Source organism: Convolutriloba macropyga, chromosome 1, assembly GCF_964194025.1.
Source record: "Convolutriloba macropyga chromosome 1, txConMacr16.3, whole genome shotgun sequence".
In the NCBI taxonomy this organism is placed as follows: Eukaryota; Metazoa; Xenacoelomorpha; order Acoela; family Convolutidae; genus Convolutriloba; species Convolutriloba macropyga.
Genome location: NC_134468.1, coordinates 28965514 through 28985827, shown reverse-complemented (window position 1 = coordinate 28985827; position 20314 = coordinate 28965514). Strand labels below are relative to the sequence as shown.

Genomic DNA, 20314 nt, shown 5'->3' with positions numbered 1-20314 from the left:
ATGAAAATTGAGCTTTTCAGGCGAGGTTAAAACCGCTTTCTGCTTTAATAGGCTCAGATATAAATGCTGTTGAAGAAGTTTTAGTGCTAGCAGCCTATTCCTTGACTAAAACGCCGAGCTTGGTGGTGCTGTGGTTGATGTCAGTTTTTGAGAGGCAAGTAAATTGCTTAATTCACAAGAAGTCAGAACATCTTCCCCAGCTAATGGACTGCAGAACTTCAAGTGATATACCACGCTCACCAGCAGTTGCCAGATAGCCCGACTCTTACAAGTGACGAGGTAACTAAACAGATCAGCGCAACTGTACTTCTGTAAATCGAATACACGGTTTGCACTGAAGATAGAGTACTTGCCAATTCAGTCGAGCCAGTGCAGGACTGTGGTATCATCTCCTCAGTCCACATAATTGCTTTCTCCGTCTCAGGGAAATGGCTTGAGGAGCGACTTGCAGGCCCAAATTAGAACAATAATTACCAACATTGGTGCAACACAGTACTTGCCCAGGACGAAATCCAGCTATATTTTATTCAAACCAGAAGTCAAAGCCAGGTTAGCGGCAAGAAAAATGACTGCGCTTGATACGTGTTGAGAGCTATTACAACCATAGTTCTAGATTTTCGATAGCTTTGAAAAGTAAGTTTTTGCTTTCGTGGTCTTAGCAGAAACAGAAACAAGATACAAAATTTAACTTGTCATTTGTCTCTTTAGGTAATTTTTTATCCAAAATTCGCCCATTGGTACGCTAATTTTTTTCAACGTTCAAAAGTTGCCAGTCACCTAAAACGATTTGTGTGAAGAAAATGATTGTGTTGCTGAGTTTCAGCACAACACTCAGTACCAAGCTTTGTGATACAGATTTATAACAGTGCTGCTAACACCCCGACTCACAGTCAGGGTTGCGCTTTTGTGATCCAACTGAAGCCCAGGCACGTGTACTGATTCCTCCTTGATTGAAATTATGTCAATTTGTTTATTTGATTGACAATACCCCTACAATTGGAGAGCCATACCTCGCATATTGCTTACAATCTTATTGAACTTGTACCGACATAGATGGAGAACACGAACCTGTTCTTTCGACCTATTGAGGTCACTCTCGGGATACTCCACTGAATATAGCCAGGAAACTTTAATCTTGTCTTCTGACATCTTTCACTTGAGTTTGTACCACAATTCCATCACTAGAGCGAAGTTGAATAATGAATTGAAACTAGTGCCTGATATCTAATCTTTAGAAACAACTAACGACTTATTTAGATATTTTTTTAAAATAAAATAGGATAATTGCATCCAGATTAAATAAGTTTAAAACAGATTAACTGCATGTTATTCCTCTATGACACCTTCCTTCCTTGAATTGTCACCTATACACTCTGCAGAAAGACTGCCCATGAAAAAAATGATAATCTTGCGTTGAACTTCTTGAACCAATATAAAATTGCATTTCCAAGCTTGCAAGCAATTTCTAAGCATTTCTCTCAAACAAATCTGCGTTGAATTTAGCGCTGATTTTATATAATTTTGCAGGTTAGGTATGGATGTGGGGTAGATGAGGCGGATTATTCATATGCAGGCGGAGAGGGTAACTAGGCACCGGGGGAGGGGAAAGGGTTTTTATTAGGTTGCCGATTTAGGCGGGGTCCCCAAACCTATTTTTCCTGTTAAAATCAGGTTTGGAACATTGAATGTTCAAGTGTCAAACTCACGTTTTATTACAATGAACAACAATCAATTGTTCATAGAACAAAAAATTGCCATAAAGGCAACTATGCAATACTAATTGTTGTAAGAGCTACGCTTAGAAACGCAAAACTATTTAATTTTTACTCTTAAAAACACCAAATTTTGTAAGATCTATGCTTAGTAGCGCCAAAAATTATGTAAGATTGGCGAGATTTTTGCCATCTGTGCCCCCAGTATGTTTTGCAACTCCTCTTACTAATACTTTGCTACCTCAAATTTGTGCCCCAAACCAAAAAATTCAACAGAATGAAATCTTACTCAATTGTAGCGTTTTAAAAAAAAAACAAGTATGTCTCACAATGGTTTGAAGTGCATCAAGTGGCTTGTGTTTCACAAATGCACGACACTGACTTTCAGTCAAATAGTTTTTCCAGCATGTCTCTGTGAGTTCGATGCGCTACTTGTTCATCTCGTTCTCTTCTCCCATATCCATTCATTAGTTTGAGTATGAATCCCATTATAGGGATTTAAAAAATGGCGAGAGTGGTTGACTTTCTGATACCGAAATCTACGGTCAATATCAAGTGCTTTGGAAGCAGTCCAGTATTCTGAATATATAATAGAGCCAAGTTCGAAGTTTTTTTCAATACAACTCATCAGTGTTAGATAATTCCGATTATCAACGCTAGAGATGAAGACTTTCTTTTATGTCTCGGCATATGCTCCCAAACACCCATTGTCTTGGTAAGACACTTGCTTTGTATAATTTCCTCCTAGTAAACATGATATGGTCTTTTTCTACAATTTTACCGTCTTTTATTGATTGCCTCTTGTTGTTTAGAAAAATATTTTAATCAACAGCTGTATTATTGTTGATTTCTACGTCTTTTTTCATTAATTGATGGTGGGATGACCATGCGAGCAATCATGTTTGAATGAGAGCAATTTTCGATGCCATGTCTTGAACCCGCTTGCAAGATGTTTGTGTGGATGCCAAACACCCATCGTCTAGGTCAGACACGTCCTTTGTTTCATTTCCTCTTATTAAAAATGCCGTGGTCTAACTCTAGAACTTTTGACGTTTTTTATTGATGGCTTCCTGTTGAACCAAGCGCTCAATTTTATCATACAAATATTGTAGTCAGCAGCTGTACTAGTGATCAATCCTACCTCGTTTTTGCATTAGTTGATGGTGGGATGACCGAGCGAGCAAGCATATACGAAAAAGAGCAATTCTTCGAAGCCAAATTTGAACCCTCCAGCCAACTGTTTGTGCGGATGCCTATTTTTTTGACATCCTCAATATTTTCAGCGCCACCGATCTCGTCTTGTACCTTCCGGTGCGAGAACTAATTGAATTTCATGTCCGTTTTTGCATTTCATTTGCATATGCATATTTTCTGCTTCTTATATCAAATAAATTGTGTGCCATTATGACTTTGTAATGAAAACAAGCTTTTCCTGATTCAATTGTAAAAGAGTCATTGCGAAAATCAAAACGCAACTTTTTGAAAGACTGCTAAGCAACAGAATAACAAAAAAAATTTGGTAGACTTTTGTGGGCTGCAAAACATTTTTCTGACATCATTGTTGCAAGAGGGTTACAAATAACATCTACCTGCGCCATAAAAACCATTTACAGAGCTGGACGTGCACAAACGAAAAGATCCTGTTCAACTTTTTTAAACTGATGTTATTGTCCAATTAAAAAGGTTGCTGTTCATTAAAAAACTAAGGTACTGTGTTACAGTGGTAGAAAAGGCGACCAGCAACTAATAGGTGAGTTGTTCAAGTCTCATAGGCAGTAGTCTAAGCCATAAATTAATGTAAGATCGACGCTAAAATCAAAGCAAATTATTGCCAGATCTACGTTTAAAGAGGCGAAATCAAATAAAATCTACTTTTATAAACGCCAAAATGTGTTAGATTGGTGATAACAAGCGTTCAAAAACTCATTCAATTTTTTTGCGCATATTTTTGAGTTGAACGCATTGAATTTAGAGATGTAAATTCAACGCTTTCATAACAAAATTTATAAGAGAATTGCGGTCCATTTTTCTAAATTGACTCAACGCTAATTACCACTTATCGTACACAAATTTGGCAATTAGCTTTGGCCTGGCTTGGTGGCTGTTGAGAACAAGGTTTATTTGTGATTCGTACCAAATAAATTTCTACATCTAAATTTTGTTTTAAAAAAACTTTACCAGCATCAAAAAATTTTTTCTAGTTCCAACTTGTTTTCTAATAACGCTTCATTGCACCTTTAGCTTTAATATTGTCTAGCAGATCAAATGTAAAATATCAATGCAGACAGATTGCTTTATCTGCGTCAATTTTGTTCCAAGGCTCAGAAAAACTTTCTACTAAGTTTTTTCAAAAAATCAATCTGCATTCGTTACCGCTGTCTCAAAATTGCCGCTAATTGTTCAATAGGATTTCGATTTGGACTGCACTCCACGCATTGTGATGTTTCCCACTACTTTTGTCGAAAAAGATGCCAATACTCTTTTGAATCGTTAAAATGTCAATAATTGATATATGCGTAGGAGCATTAATTTGTTGAAAAATTAGGAACCGAAAAGTTAACATTTTTTTGTAAATATTTAAAATTTCCAATTAGTTGACAGCATATATCTTTTTTGGACACCTAATATCTTTTTCTGCGGCCATCTAATTGTATTGCCATCTGATTGTATTGCCTCGAAATATAAGTGAATGCTTGTCTGATCTCATTTTTTTTTGTTTTTCAGGAACTTTCGAACAAAAAACCTGAATGATTCCATCACTGGAGATGCGCACTCTAGTTTGATACGTAAAAAATATTCTACCATAATGAGGGGAGCTTTGTCACATTGATATCACAGTTTGAACAAAAACACTTGCTTTTCCTCTACAAACTTAATTTTGCAGCTTCTCTTAAAAATTGTCATATTTTATGACAATTAGTCTAACTGTATCTTTGGAAATTGATTTTTAGCTAAGGAAAATTTAGAAAAAATTAACTCTTAAAAACGTCAAATTGTGAAAAATTTGCTTTTAGAAACACAAGATAACGTAGGATTGGCGATAAATGGCGCTGAAAATTTACAAAACTCATTGGAGTATTTGCGCATGATTTTGCATTGAGTTCGTTGAACTGAGAAACGTAAATTCAACGCTTTCAAATCAAAATTATGTAGGAAAAATGCGGTAATTTTTCTAATTTGTCAACGTAATTAACAGTCATAAATAACATAAATCTAACATAAATTTGGCAAAATTCCTCGGCCCGGGATTGTGGCTTTTGACAACAACGTTTTTGTGATTGAGGTTTTGTAGCGTTTGAGTAATAGAGCAGCATGTAATTGACGAGTAAAACTGATTGTTCTCCCAATGATACAAAAAAATGTACAACCAATGATTTTCTAAAAAACAATAACAATATCAAACAATAGAAATTTTCTAGTTCCAATTTGTTCTCTAATAACGAGTCATTACAACTTTAAAATGTCTAGCAGATCGATTGCATAGCATATCGATACAGCCAGTTTGCGTGATCTGAGTCAATTTTGTTCTAAATCTCTAAAAAAAAACGTTCTTCTAAATTTTCCAAAAAAAATCTGTCTGTTTTCGTAGCCGTTGCTTCAAAATTGGCCCTAAAGTGTCACTGGATTTCAATCTCGACTGTATTCTGGCCATTGTAATACGACCCACTCATTTCGTTGGAAAAATTGCCAATAATCTTTAATTTGCGCACAAGAGAATTGGCTGGTTGAAAAATTTGGTACCGAAATTGTATCTTTGTACTTAAGTATTTAAAATCTCCAAATAGCCGACAGCATTTAGACTTTTGGACACCTTATATTTTTTTCCGGCCACCTGATTGTATTGCACCTCAAAATATATGTGAATGTTTGTCTGATCTCATTTTTTTGTTTTTAGGAATGTTTGAAACAAAAACTCGAAGGATTCCATCACTGGAGATGCGCACGCTAATTTCATACGTGAAAAATATTCTACCAGAAAGATTACAGTTTTGTCATAGTGATGCCCCAGTTCGAACAAAAACACTTGCTTTTCCTCTAAAAACTTATTTTTGCAGCTTCTCTTAAAAATTGTCATATTTTATGACAATTAGTCTAACTGTATCTCTGGAAATTGTATTTTAACAAAAGAATTTTTATATAAGATTAACGCTGAAAAACGTCATATTGTGTAAAATCTACTCTTAGAATTACAAGATAAAAAAGGATCGGCGATAAATGGCGCTGGAAATTTGCAAAACTCATTGGAGTTTTTGCGCTTAGTTTTGCGTTGAGTGCGTTGAACTGAGAGACGTAAATTAATTGCTTTCAGTTCAAAATTATGTAAGAAAATTGCTGTAAATTAAAAGTTATCTTACATAAATTTGGCAAAATTACTCGGCCCAGGGCCGGTGGTTTTTGAGAACATGATTTTTTTGTAATTGAGGTTTACTAGCGTTTGAGTAATAGAGTACCATGTGATTGACGAGCAAAACTGATTGTTCTCCACTATGATACAAAAAAAATGTACAACCAATGATTTTCTAAAAAGCACTAACAATATCAAACAATAGAATTTTCTAGTTCCAATTTGTTCTCCAATAACAAGTCATTACAACATTAGTTTTTAAAATGTCTAACAGATCGACTGTATAGCAGATCGATACAGTCAGTTTGCGTGATCTGCGTCAATTTTGTTCTAAATCTCTAAAAAACTTTCTTTCTTCTAAATTTTGCCAAAAAACTCTGTCTGTTTTCGTAGCCGTTGCTTCAAAATTGGACTTAAAGTGTCACTGGATTTCAATCCCGACTGTATTCTGGCCATTGTAATACGACCCACTCATTTCGTTGGAAAAAATTGCCAAGAATCTTTTATTTGCGCCCAAGAGATTTGGCTGGTTGAAAAATTTGGTACCGAAATTGTATCTTTGTACTTAAATATTTAAAATCTCCAAATAGCCGACAGCATTTAGACTTTTGGACGCCTAAAAACTTTTCCCTGGCCACCTGATTGTATTGCACCTCAAAAATTATGTGAATGTTTGTCTGATCTCATTTTTGTTTTTCAGGAACGTTCGAACCAAAAACTCGAAGAATTCCATCACTGGAGATGCGCACTTAATTTCATACGTAAAAAATGTTCTACCAGAAAGAGTAGAACTTTATCATAATGATACCCCAGTTGGAACAGCGGCCCTTCCCCAGCATGCCCTTCCTCAACAAACTTACTTTTTTGCTCCATCTTTTAAAAAATGCCATATGTTATGACAGTTAGTCTAACTGCACCACTGGAAATTGTATTAAAGCCAAACAAAAAATTTTAAAATCCAGGCTCAAAACGCAAAATTATGTAAAATCTACTCTTAGAAACACAGAATAAAGTAAGATCGACAAAATCTGGCACTGAAAATTTACAAAACTCATTGAAATTTTTGAGCATAATTTTGCGTTGAGTGCGTTTAAATTAGAGACGTAAATTCAACGCTTTCAATTCAAAACTATATAAGAAAAATCCTGTTCGTTTTTTATTCTCTCAACGCTAATTACCAGCTATCCTACATAAGTTTTGGACAATTCCTCGTGCCGGGTCATTGCCTTCGGAACAAGATTTTTTGAAATTGAGGCTCAGTAGCATTCGTGTAATAGAGCAACATGTGATTGACGAGTTAAAGTGACTGTTCTGCACTATGGTACCGAAACATTTTGTACAACTAAAAGTTTTTTAAAACGCACTAACAATATCAAACAATAGAACTTTTTTAGTTATAATTTCTTCTCTATTAACGAATCAATGCACGTTTCGTTCTTACCATGTCTAGCAGATCGATTGTTTGATTTTCATACAATTAATTTGTGTCATTTCCATCAATTTTGTTCCCAATCTCAGAAAAATTTTTATTTGTGATTTTTCCCAGAAAACGGTCTGTTTTTGTAACCACTGCCTCAAAATTGCCCTTAAAGTGTCAATAGGATTTCCATCTTGACTGTGTTCCGGCCTATGTAAAACCACCCGCTCATTTTATTGGAAAAATTTCAATAATGTTTGATTTTTGCACAAGAATTATAGCTTGTTCAAACATTCGGTCTCGAAAAGGTATCTTTCTTCGTAGATATTCAAAATCTCCAAATATCCGTCAATATTTAGCTTTTTTGGACACCTAACAATGTTTCTCTGCCCATCTGATTATATTGCACATCAAAATTAAAGTAAATGCTTGTCTGATCTCATTATTTTTTGTTTTTCAGGAATTTCCGAACTAAAAACTCGAAGGATTCAATCAATGGAGATGCAAACTCTAATTTCATCCGTAAAAAATTTTTCTACAAGAAGAAGTAGGGCTTATCCTATTGATACCCCAGTTTGAACAAAAACACTCGTTTTTCCTCTTCAGACATAATTTTTTGCCGCATCTTGTGAAGAAACCCCATATTTTTTAAGAATTATTCTAACTCTACCCCTGTAAACTGTATTATAGCAAGAGAAATATATATATAACATCTACGCTTAAAAACGCCAAGTTATGAATTATCTGATCTTAGAAACAAAAAAATTTGTAAAAGCGGCTACAAATAGCGATGATAATTAGTATAACTCATTGAACTTTTTGCGCACAGTTTTCCGCTGAGTGTGTTGAATTTACAGACCTAAATTCAACGCTTTAAATTTGAAATTAAATAAGAAAATTGCAATCCATTTTCTAATCTGTCAACGCTAATTACCAGTTATCCTACATTAATTTGGGAAAATTTTTAGACCCAGCTAAGTGGCTTATGAGAACAAGGTTTCTTTGTGACTGAAATTTTGTAGAATTTGTGAAATAGAGCAACAAGGGATTGACGAGTTGAAGTGACTGTTCTGCACTATGTTACAAAGAAAATTGTACAACTGATGATTTTTTCAAAATTATTAACAATATCAAACAAGAGAACTTTCCTAGTTCCAATTTGTTCTCTAATACTAAGTGATTATAACTTTAGTTTTTATAAGGTCTAGCGAATCGATTGTATAGTTTTTTTACAGTTGATTTGCGTCATCTGCCTCAATTTTGTTCCATATCTCTGAAATTTTTTCTTCTAATTGTTTTTTAAAAACTGTCTGTTTTCGTAACCGCTGCTTCAAATTGGCCCTTAAAGTGTCAATAGGATTTCGATCTCAACTGTATTCCGGTCGCTGCAAGACCTCAGACTCATTTTGTGGGAAAAAATTGCCGATAATCTCTGATTTATGAGCAGGAATTTTACCTTGTTGGAAAGTTCGGTCCCGAAAATGTATAATTTTTCGTAAACATTTAAAATCTCCAAAAAGCCGACAGCATCTAGCTTTTTAGAAATTGTTTTATAATAAGAGACAAATATATAAGATCTACACATAAAAACGCAAAATATTGTATTATCTGCTCTTAGAGACGAAAAGTATTGTAAGAAAGGCTATAATAGGCGCTGATTATTAAGAAAACCCAGTAAAGTTTTTGCGCTTAGTTTTCCACTGAGTGCGTTTAATCAAGAGACGTAAATTCAACGTATTTGACTCAAAATTTAGTAGGAAAATTGCCGTCCATTTTCTAACCTGTCAACGCTAACGACCAGTTGTCCTACATAATTTTGAGATAATTCCTTGACCCGGGTCGGTGGTTTTTGAGAACAAAGTTTTTCGTGATTTAGAGTTATTAACATTTGTGTCAATTTGTTCCGAATTCCAGAAAATTTGTCTTGTAAACTTTCCCAGAAATGGTCGTTATTCGCAACCACTGCTTCAAAATTGCCCTTAAAATGTCAATAGGATTTCGATTTCGATTGTATTCCGGCCATTGTGAAAACTCATTTGGTTGGAAAAAATTGCCAGTAATCTTTGATTTATGTACAGGAGATTTATTTTGTTGAAAAGTTCGGTCCCGAATTAATATCTTCTGTTGTAAGTATTTCAAATCTCCAAATAGCGGCAGCATGTAGCTTTTTTGGACACCTAACAATTTTTCTCCGGCCATCTGATTGTATTGCACCTCAAAATATAAGTGAAGGCTTGCCTGATTTCATTTTTTTTTGTTTTTCAGGAATTTTTGAACCCAAAGCTCGAAAGATTCCATCACTGGAGATGCGCACTCTAATTTCATCCTTGAACAAATGTTCTACCAGAAAGAGTAGGGCTTTATCATATTGATACCCCAGCTTGAACGAAAGCACTCGTTTTTTTTTAGACAAACTTTTTAGCCGCATATCGTGAAAACACCCATGTTTTTTGAGATATTGTCTCACTGTACCCCTAGAAATTGTATTATAGCAAGAAAAAAATTAAGATTTACGCTTAAAACCGCAAAATTATGTAAAATCTACTCTTAGAAACAAAAAAAGATTGTAAGAACGGCTGTAACTAGCGCTGATAAGAAACCCCATTGAAATTTTTGCGCATAGTTTTCCGCTGCGTGTGTTGAATTTAGAGGCCTAAATTCAACGCTTTAAATTCAAAATTAGTTTAAAAAATTGGCGTCCATTTTCTAATCTGTCAACGCTAATGATCAGTTATCCTACATAATTTTGGGATAATTCCTCGACCCGGGTCGGTGGTTTTTGAGAACAATTTTTTTGTAATTGAAGCTTAGTAGCATTTGTATAAAAGAACATACGATTGACGGGTTAAAGTGACTGTTCTGCACTAAGGTACCAAAATAATTTGTACATCTGAAAGTTTTTTAAAAAGCACTAACAATATCAAACAATAGAACTTTTCTGGTTTCAATTGCTTCTCTAATAACGAGTCAATGCACTTTTGGTTCTTAACTTGTCTAGCAGATAGGTTATTTGGTCTTCAAACAATCAATTTGCGTCAATTGCGTCAATTTTGTTCCAAATTCCGGAAAATTGTTCTTGTAATTTTTCCCAAAAATGATCTGTTTTCATAACCGCTGCTTCAAAATTGTCGATGAAATTTCACTTAAACCTATATTTCTTACCTTTTTCATGCCTTAGGGCAAATCACGCTTATGAAGCACGAATCATGCTTCGAAAGCAGAAATTGTGCTATACCTAGTTTTTTGGTGTTGTTGCCATAGTGTATGTCTATTGATTGGATTGGTTTACTTATTCATCGACTTATAATCAGAATTTAGCAAAATAAGTTGACACTCAGAGAGAGAAGACGCACTTACATTCCACAGTGCAAAAACGTTAACAATTTAATCAACTCTGGATTCAAAATCCAAAAATTTGTAAGTAGTGTTACAGTTCCAATTAAGACCTGAAACACCTAAAATCCAAAATTGGTCTAGCTCTCCGTCATCACTACTGTAGTCAATACTTTGTAAGATGTAACCTTTTGCTAAAAAAGCAGATGACTTCCAACACAAAAACAGCATAAATTGTCGTAGAAACCGAAAACTTTATAGAATTCGGAGGCCGATATTCACTATTTCGGAGGCCGATATTCACTATTCACTATTATAAATATGTTACAGTTCGAACGTTATTAGGAGTTGTTATGAACAGTTTAACGATTTTTTAAGTTGTCACTAAATTTTTAAAAATTTGTTGACATTATAATCGCACGCTGTATCCAGCTAGCCTACGACAAAACGCTGCTGTTGCCTGGGATAGTTTTTTCAAAAATATTTCTCCTGCATTTTTTATCGCATTTTTTTTTCAATCAAGTTTTTGCAATAAGCTTTTTTTATTTTAAGTTCCGATTGAAAAAAAAATGGGTGGAAAGTTCCGATCGGAAAATGGATGAAAAGTTGCGATTGGAAAAAAAACAACCGGACCAAGCTTATCGCGTGCTCCCGTTGCACTTTCTCATTGATAAAAGATCAGAGAGCCACAACATTTTTTCCAGGAACGTTATCAAGAAACCGTCAAAAAATTTCAACGCTGCCCCTGCTGTCTGTTGACGTTATTCCTCTAATATACAGACGTACGCAAATTGTGTGACAATTTTTGAAGCAAAACGAGCAAAACTGTTGAATAATACTGTCCAATAATTTATTGTTCCGACCCACTTTGGTGGGGGAGGAACTAGATGCTCAACTGGTTTTATGTTCTGTCAATTCCAGAAGATCGATATTTTCAGCACAGAGAGTTGTGAGAAATATCATTAGAAAAATTGTCAAGCGATTAATTTCAAATTAAGATTTTTTTATTTTTGTTGTTTCAGGAAGTTACGGAGTTGCAAAAATTTTTGATTGTTATGTTAGCCTACCTTCTGTTTTTTTATAAATAAAATAAAATTTTTTTTGAATTTGGCATTTTTCCATGGAGCTTTTCAACAGTTTTATACTTTTGTGAACATTTGACTGAATTCGGTTGTTTTTCCTCATATATCATTTTTTAAGTCATTGTTATTTTGCTTTACCTAATAAAATGTTAAAATTGATAACAAAAATGCGAATCTGTAAGCTGAGGGTAGCTGATTCGCAGTGTTCATTTTTTTACAATAAAAATTGTTAACAGCTGCAAAGCGATAGCTTAGGCTATTATTGGCCTTCTCTTAGTTTTTTTCGTCAACAGGATTTTTTTACGACCATATGACGTCACAATCAACTCTTCAAATCAGCTTTTCAATCATTCGTTCATGGAACTTCAACTGAATTGCGTGCTTGACGCCTTTTTTACTCTTAATGGAAAGTATTTTTTGTGTTCATTCGCGTGGTTGAATTTTTGGTCACAGGAGACTTAACTCACTCTCAAAATTGACTTCCTATCAACGAAATTGACTTTTCTTTTCTTTAATTCAGAAATAAGGTAAAAATGGGTTGTGTGTTAAATGGATATTTAGGGTATTTATAGGCAGTAATATAATCAACAAAACTTAAACAAATTCATAAAAAACAACAGCTGAGCATTTAAAAATTTTTTTTTCGTCTGTTTCTCTTACCTTCTTTTTGAGACTGCAGAGCTACAAAGCTGTTACGGCTATTTTCTGGCAATAAACCCACTATGTTTTAAATTGTATTGGTTTGCTCTTTCTTTTTTCCGAAGCTCTCTGCACACTTTTCGGCTTTTTAATGTTATTCAGAAGTCAATTTAGAGTTTTGATTCAAATAGATTGGATAAGTAAAGGGAGCAAGAAAGCGGGCGTAATTTTTATCAAAATGCCTTTGAAGTGGTGTCAGAAGTACCAAATGTGAACAATTTTTTTATCTTTGATAGCGAACACTTGTTCACCTGCGTCAATTTCACTTCTGTTTCCAGTCTTCCCTCTATTAAGTGCTTATATGATACACATGTGTTCTATTTGCTACTATTTTTAATTGCTTAAATTAATTAGCGCTAAGTTCGGCAGTATTTGTTCTAATAAATTATCTGACGTTAATTTCGTGTTATTTTTATAGTCTCAACAAATAGGATCATTTTTGACAGGTCTCATTAGATGCTAAAAAAGGGCAAAATATTAGTGAACTGAGTTCCTTGCCAGGGTTTTTACTCACTCACTGAATCTCTTTACTCTCAATAAGATTGAATGCAACTTTAATTTTGCTAATGATTGTTGTATTTTTGTTGTCTTAATAATTATTCTTATAAACAGTTCTCTTAGCGGGATAATAGGGATTTATTTAGTCAACTTTTTTTGTTTTAGCTCAAAGTCATTTTTTATGACTTTGACAATATTTTTGTTAGAAAATTTATCGGTTTTTTGAGTTCTGCAAGTTTTTTTTGCTCATATTCTTGTCTTTTTAGTTAGCTTCCTTAATTACAAGTCTCATCTCTAGCTAAAGACGCCTCAATAAAAAGAATAAATTGTTTCAGTCCACAGCTAATGTTTTTACAGCTTTTGCTGTTCGTTTTCAGAAAAATCTTATTAAATTTTTGAAATTCGCTAGTAATTGTTTGCTCATTGATGTTTTGTTTCATTAATTGGCAGATAAAGATGAACAGAAGTTGCAGTTAATAGCAGTCATTTCATTGGTTGTATTACTGTGTACACAGTCCCAGTGTCAAATTTTGATTGAATGTTATTACCTTTACCAACTCTTAGACAAATAATTCTCGGATTAAAAAACTCTGATTTTTTAAAAAATTTTTGTGATGTAGTGTAATGATTTGTTTGAATTTTTATTCGGGACGTGCCCGATTACGCTTTTTGTTTCTTTGTCCGACGCTTTTTTCTCGTTTTAAGTCTACAGATAGAGCAAAACTGGAAAAATCCAAATTGTTAAATGACTTCTTCCCCTCACTAACGGCGTTTGCTTGCGTTTTGTTATTTCTCAATCTCTTTAGCAAAATTTGTTAGATAATTTTGCGTGGTCAGATTTTGATAAGACAAGACATCTCTTAAGTTTAATTGAGCATTTGTTGTGGGGAGGGGGGAACTATCAGCTCAACTGGGTTTGTACTTTTGCAGTCGTTTTTTGCCGATCCATATATTTGTTGTACAGAGTTGCGAAAGGTAATACTACAAAAATGGTCAAACTTTGAATATCGAATTAATAAACTGATTTTCTTAAAGCATTTATCGATATTTAGAATTTGTTAACACTAGCCGGATTTCCGTTGTTTTTATCATATTTTTTGTTTTTTGTGTTTACATTTTGATCAACTTAGCTAATTGTTAATGATAAAATTTTTTGTTTTACAATTAAAGAAAGAAAATACTTGCTGAATTGTTTGAAATGACTCTATTGGTTACAACTTTCGGTGCTTAAAATAGTCTGCAGTTGTTTTGATCTTTCAGGAAAAATTGAAAAACAAATTGGCCCACTTTCACTTTTGCAAAATTGGCAGGTAATGCTGACATAAAGACTGCTCAAGAAAAGTTCTTTTTATAACCAATTGAGGACTAGTTTTTCTCAGGCTCGTAAAAAAATGTCGGATCTTCGCTAATTTGAATCAAGGTTTAGCGGATCATTTGGATTTGGTCGGATCATTTGATTTTGATATATTCAAATTTTTTTCATAAAAGGATCTACAGCAATTACGTTATTTAACCGCGGCGCGCAGTAAGAGCAAGTGAAACATAATTCCAAATGTATTGTGGCGCCATTTGAAAAGTTTTCACTTTTTTCATTGGAATTACAGACAAATCAGCTTTCGTTGGGAGGTTCAATTAACGAGTGATCACATTTAAGTGTAATCGACACCGAACAAACAAATATTATACTTTACGAGAAGAACTCACGGTTTTTATAGCACAAAGTGTTTTAGTAATTTTTTAGAGAAATCTTCTGATTTTCCAGAACTGGTTGTTTTTTTTCTGTAAATCTAATTAATCGTACTAATCCAAAGTCTAATTCGCTTCCTATTAAAGTTATTAGTGAATTTAAATTGTTTTTTCATTCGACACCTTACGGCTCCCCTGTCTTTGATTAAATTTTTTGAAAAATCTTTTTGAATTCTATTTATTTCTGCCACCTTCATTGTTATATTTCTGTCAACATGTCGTTTAGTTTTATTAATGTTTTGTCCCATTTCTCTCTAATGAAACAAAAATAGTTTGTTTGAAAGTTGTTTTAACCAATGGCTCATACAACTTTGAGTGTATTCGTTTGAAGAAAGAATGTCCGTGATTTTTAAAATTTTGCCACTTCCATAATTTAATTTCTGTCAACTGGTAAATGATTTCTTTAAATCACAGATCCAATCCTGATTTGAGTAAAACAAAAAAAATAATCTTTGGGGGGTTTATGCTTCAACCATGATTTTTGGTGATCTTTTTTGTTTTTGATACCACAAGTTCACTTGAACAAATTTGGATTATGTACTTTTTTACTACAGGTCCGTTTGCTGTTGTAAAGAGGTCCAGTTGATTATGGATAACAATTTCAATTGAAAATGAGTGGTTTTATATGATAATAATATTATATAATATAGACAGTTTGCTCACCAATTTTTTCTAGGTTTTCTTGTATTGCCTGTACTTTAAGTTCTTTTGGTAGTCGAACGACAAGTTCTGCAAAATCACAAGTCTCAATGGTCTTTAATTGGTTAAGAATGTACCTTTTTAACTACTTCAGTTGATAGTTGATGGTTTTTTTGACATTGAAAAATAAAATTTGAAAGTAAGAAGGTAAATTCGCACTTTTCGCTTTTTTACCTTTCTTTCCGTCAACTTATAGAAAAGTCTCATAATTGTTAGTTCCCATGCATTTTTTTGTGAAATAAGCACTAGTTGTTACTGGTCAGTGTACAACCGTCGTCTTCTAGCATTTGGCACTAATTTTTTTTCAAGTTGTGAGCTTGTGATACTGGTCAATGTTTTTGCCTCTTTTTGAGGTCATTTCAGATTGAAACTTTTCAATGGGAGTTTATGAATTTTTTAAATTTTTTTTAATCTTCTTTTTTAATATAATTTGTAGTTTTTATCTCTGAAGACAAGTGTTTTTGGCTTCTTATGCAGTTACACGTAGAATTTCTTTAGTATAGAATTGATGCTATATATGACTTCGGAATTTATGTGGTTTCAAAATTCAATAACTTTTTGAGCTTTTGGTTTTTTATTGACTTGTTACATAGTCCCTTTAAAAGCAAGTCGAGTTTGCTTTGGGTAAAAAACAGGTTGATTTGTTTAGTTTAGGTTTCATCTGATACTTTTTGACTTTGTTAATAAACGTTTCTTCTGAATATTTTATATATATATATATATATATATATATATATATATATATATATATATATTGATTTTTATCCGTAATATTTCTGTTGTGTTGTTTTTTGTTCCTGCCTTGTACGTCTCAACGGTCGGCAGGTTCCAGCGGCAGGTCAGAAATCTAGAGGTCCCAACAGTCCACTAATGCGGCATCAATTAGTTCAATTAGAGGTTTGATATTGTGAAAATTTTTTAACTCGTTTTAAACAAAATTTAACTCGTTCTACAAAATTGTTTTCGAACTGCATGTGAATTTTCGAGTGTTTCGTATCTTTTCCTCATTATTTTGACAATTAGGTCAAAATGTGGATGAGTGAGGTGGGAAAATTATGTACAAACCCACATTACCGTGCCTCCTTGTTCATCTATACAATAATTATATCCAATAACAGATCTTGGAATGAAATTGTACACTAAAATCATCTACACTTGTAAATTAGGACAGTAAGATGACGTTTTCATTTAGCCTATCAGCCTTGTTTCATTCTATTAATAATTCAATACGCCGGAAATTGTTAGTCTAATATACACTTAATTTTCAGATCAACATGATTTTTATCTCTTGCAATTTGGCTGTTACTATATGTAGCAGGAGCGGTGGAGTTTTTGGAGAGTTTAGTTATTTAACATTTTTTGCAAATTAGTTTGATATTCGTGCTTTTTGACATTTGTTATCAATGGTTTCACGGGGCAACAGATCTCGTAAAAAAATAATCCAATACGTCTCGAAGCAGTTGTCTAATATACTGTTGCATTTCTATCCCTTTTTTCAAATAAAAACTGTACGTTTTTCTTTTCAGTTCAAACAAATTTCTTAGCCAAGTTCTGACCAATTTTTATAGGTTACTCTAAGTAATATCGGAAATTCAAATGTGGAAACATCTTACCATTTTTCTGACTTGATATTTTGCACGGCGAGAAATTTTCCCTTCCTCTTCATTTGCATGGAGCCACTTTTTTCCATCAAATTATCCAGCCATCTTTTAAACGCAGTTTTTCCCTCGGGATAAGTAAAGTAAACTTCAGAAATGTCGTCCCTTTCAGCCATTTGCTGGAACTTGGCGAGCAGTAACGATGTTTTTCCTGTTCCAGGTTGACCGTAAACCATTAAGAGTGGTTTATTCGGATTGGACAGAATTCTGTGTTGCTCTGGACTTAGAATGAAGTTTATTCCTGTACTGACAAATTTGGCGTTAGAACTGTTTTTTGCCCAAACTGGGAAAGTTTCTAGGTAGCGCTCATCAACTTCGAGTGGCTGTTCATTTCTGCTCACATAACTCAAATCATGAAGATCGTTTTGAGGTGAAGCAGTTCCATTAGACACGGCCATCAAGCTAGACAGGGCAATTACTGATGAAATATACCTTAACTGTTTATTGATAGTTTCGCCGGGTTTCTCGAACAAGCTTTCAACGTACTTATCCACTGCTTTCATGACGTTCATATCCGAATCAATTTGGTATGTCTGCATCGGTAATTGCAAATCTGATTCATCTACCAGCATAAAAACGATGGAGTTGAACGCATGTGCATTTCGGCAATAGAATTCAGCCGTTTGTTTGAGTTTTTTGTTTTTGCTTTTTAGTTTTTGGCAAAAGTTTTTAAATTGTTCCAGTGTTGTATTCGGTAAAAACACGACCACTTTGAAATGTTGTTCCACGAAATCTTTGAAAGAAATTGCGCAATTATCCAAGTTCTGCAGTAGTGTATGAATCAGAAATGAAAACTGAGGAATTATTTTGGTGATACATTGCATTATTTTGTTGTTAATAGCTGAGTATCTGTCTATTTTGTCATGGTCGCCGAGGCCCACTTCGAAAACAACAAAACAATCTTTGCCCAGGTATAGCCAGTCGAACTGAAAATCAGAGGGTTTTTCCGAAGCACCCTCGTCCAAAATCATGCTGAAATGAGTATTACTATAATCTTTCAATAGTATTCCACTCTTTGTTTCCAATTTGCTCAGTAATTTTTCAATGAAGTAAATCACTTCACCGAAATAGCTGGCCGTTTTGTCAAAACTTTCTAAAGCGCCTTCTTTTGTAGTACAATACAAAATGTTATCAACGATACGATCGTAATCGGGAACAACTTCAACTTTATCGTCTCTATCCTTGAAATAAACATCTGCTAAATGTACTATCCGGTCCACATTCTGAAAAGTTGACTGACCAGTTAGATTTCGAAATTGCTCACGTTTTAGCCGGAACTGAAATTTGTCCGGAGCGAGTTCAGCTTTGGCGCTTTCTATCAAAGCTGTCTGTACGTCGCCATGAGAATGCGAGCTGGCAAGTTTTTGTAAATCAGAAATTAAACCATCGTGATGTGTCAGTTTTATGGGATTGGTAACAGATAATGGAGTTGATTTAAGCTGAGCGTCAAGTTCTTTTTTCAGTTTGTTCGTTTTGGCGCATAAACAAAGATAGATTCTCGAAACATCGCAATGCTGTACCAGGTCCAGTTGCTCTTTCAAAGAATCAGAAATTTCTGCAATTGATGCCTGACCTTTATCAATATTTGTAACATTTTTGATCAGAATAACTTTGTCAAAATAAGGCGCAGGTATGAACAGACATCCCTGACTGTATTTCACCTCGTGACCTCCGTGTTGTGTGATTGTACCCTTGGGTTGACCTCTGATCAGCAGTCCCTTGAGCTCATCTGTTTCGATCAGCTTTGAGATTAGTCTATTGTGAGTCATGACAGCTTTCGTGTATGGGCTGATAGATTCCACCTCTTCGTGGGGAGGGGGCACCACTTTAAGAGTGTGAAACAACTCGGGCCAAAGTTGCTCTAAGTCCATTGCGTATTGAGGTTTTACGATCCGTTAGATTGAAGATATAGATAGTTTGCTATTAATAGCGAAGTAATACGACAGCTAGTAACACAATTATTAAACAGTTATGAATTCTGTATGCTATTTAAATATAAACCATGTCAAAAACACGAAAGTAAAATAACACAAACCAGTTTGCATGTCGACATAGACAACGTATTGTTCAGTTTCAGCAACGGCTGAATCGGGAGACGTCTTTATTACATCAAGTAAATAATACTTAAAATTCTTGCTGGTCTTGACGTGAGCTCAAATACACTATGGTACCAAAAAGCTACGTACACCTAAAGATTTTTAAAAAAGCAATAGAAACAACAAATAATATAACATTTTGACTTCAAATTAGCTCTCTAATAACGCGTCATTACACCTTTAGCTTTTTAACGTCTAGTAGACGGTTTGTATAGTTTTCATACAGGTTTCACACGACGTCTGCGTCAATTTCATTCCAAATTTCATACACTTTTTCTTCTAAATTTTCCCAAAAAAACTGTCTGTTTTCGTAATCGCTGCTTCAAAATCGCCCATAAATTTTCAATAGAATTCCGATCTCGACTGTATGCTGGCCATTCCAGTACCTCCCACTCGTTTTCTTGGAAGAAATTATCGATAATTTTCGATTTATGCACTGGAGCATTATCTTGCTGAAAAATAAGGTCCAGGAATGCATTTTTTCTTCGTAAATTTTCAAAATTTCCAAATAACCAACAGCGTTTAGCTTGTTTGGACACTTAACACGCAATTTCCGTCCATCTGATCGTATTGCACCCCAAAACATAAGTAATGGTTTGTCCGAACTCAAATTTTTTGTGTTTTTTTCGAGAAATCTCGTTCCATTTCTTCGAAAAACTCTAACAATTCCGTCGCTGGAGATGCGCACCCTTGTTTCATCAGCAAAAACCATATTCTGCCAGAAAGAGAACGGCTTCTTGAGCATATTGATACACCATTTTGAACGAAAACACTTGCTTTTCTTCTTCAAACTGACTTTTTTTGCAGCATTTCTTGAAACGCCATATTTTTTGAGAATTCGTCTAACTGTACCTCTGAAAATTGTATCGTAGCAAGAGAAAGCGTTATGAGCCACACGAATTCGCTCCAATGAGGTTTTTGGATCTTTCAAAACATCGGCAACTAACTTTTTTTCTGATTTGTTTGACAATTTGGGGGGTCTTCCGCTCGATTTTTAGGCCTCGAAACTGTTGTTTTTCAGGTAACAGT

General features: G+C 34.3%; 2 protein-coding genes across 3 annotated transcripts in view; one reads left to right on the top strand and one right to left on the bottom strand.

The window, feature by feature from the left end:
• The window catches only part of LOC142337372 (uncharacterized), a 36241-nt gene extending 16975 nt beyond the window's left edge, over positions 1 to 19266 (bottom strand). Inside the window, exons 1-2 of the mRNA XM_075386586.1 lie at positions 19225 to 19266; positions 17145 to 19135 (exon numbers count right to left, since the gene is read on the bottom strand). Coding sequence (XP_075242701.1) covers positions 17145 to 19060 — 1916 coding nt within the window. The 5' untranslated portion in view covers positions 19061 to 19135; positions 19225 to 19266. The remainder of the gene's footprint in view (positions 1 to 17144; positions 19136 to 19224) is intronic.
• LOC142337663 (uncharacterized) overlaps positions 1 to 20314 on the top strand; it is a 454746-nt gene that overhangs the window by 335249 nt on the left and 99183 nt on the right. The window contains exon 1 of one of the 2 annotated variants that reach the window (XM_075387108.1): positions 13470 to 13479. The exons of the other annotated variant lie outside the window; for it this stretch is intronic. The gene's annotated coding sequence lies outside the window, so the exon portion shown is untranslated. Of the gene's footprint in view, positions 1 to 13469; positions 13480 to 20314 lie in introns of those variants that run through there. 2 annotated transcript variants of the gene reach the window in all.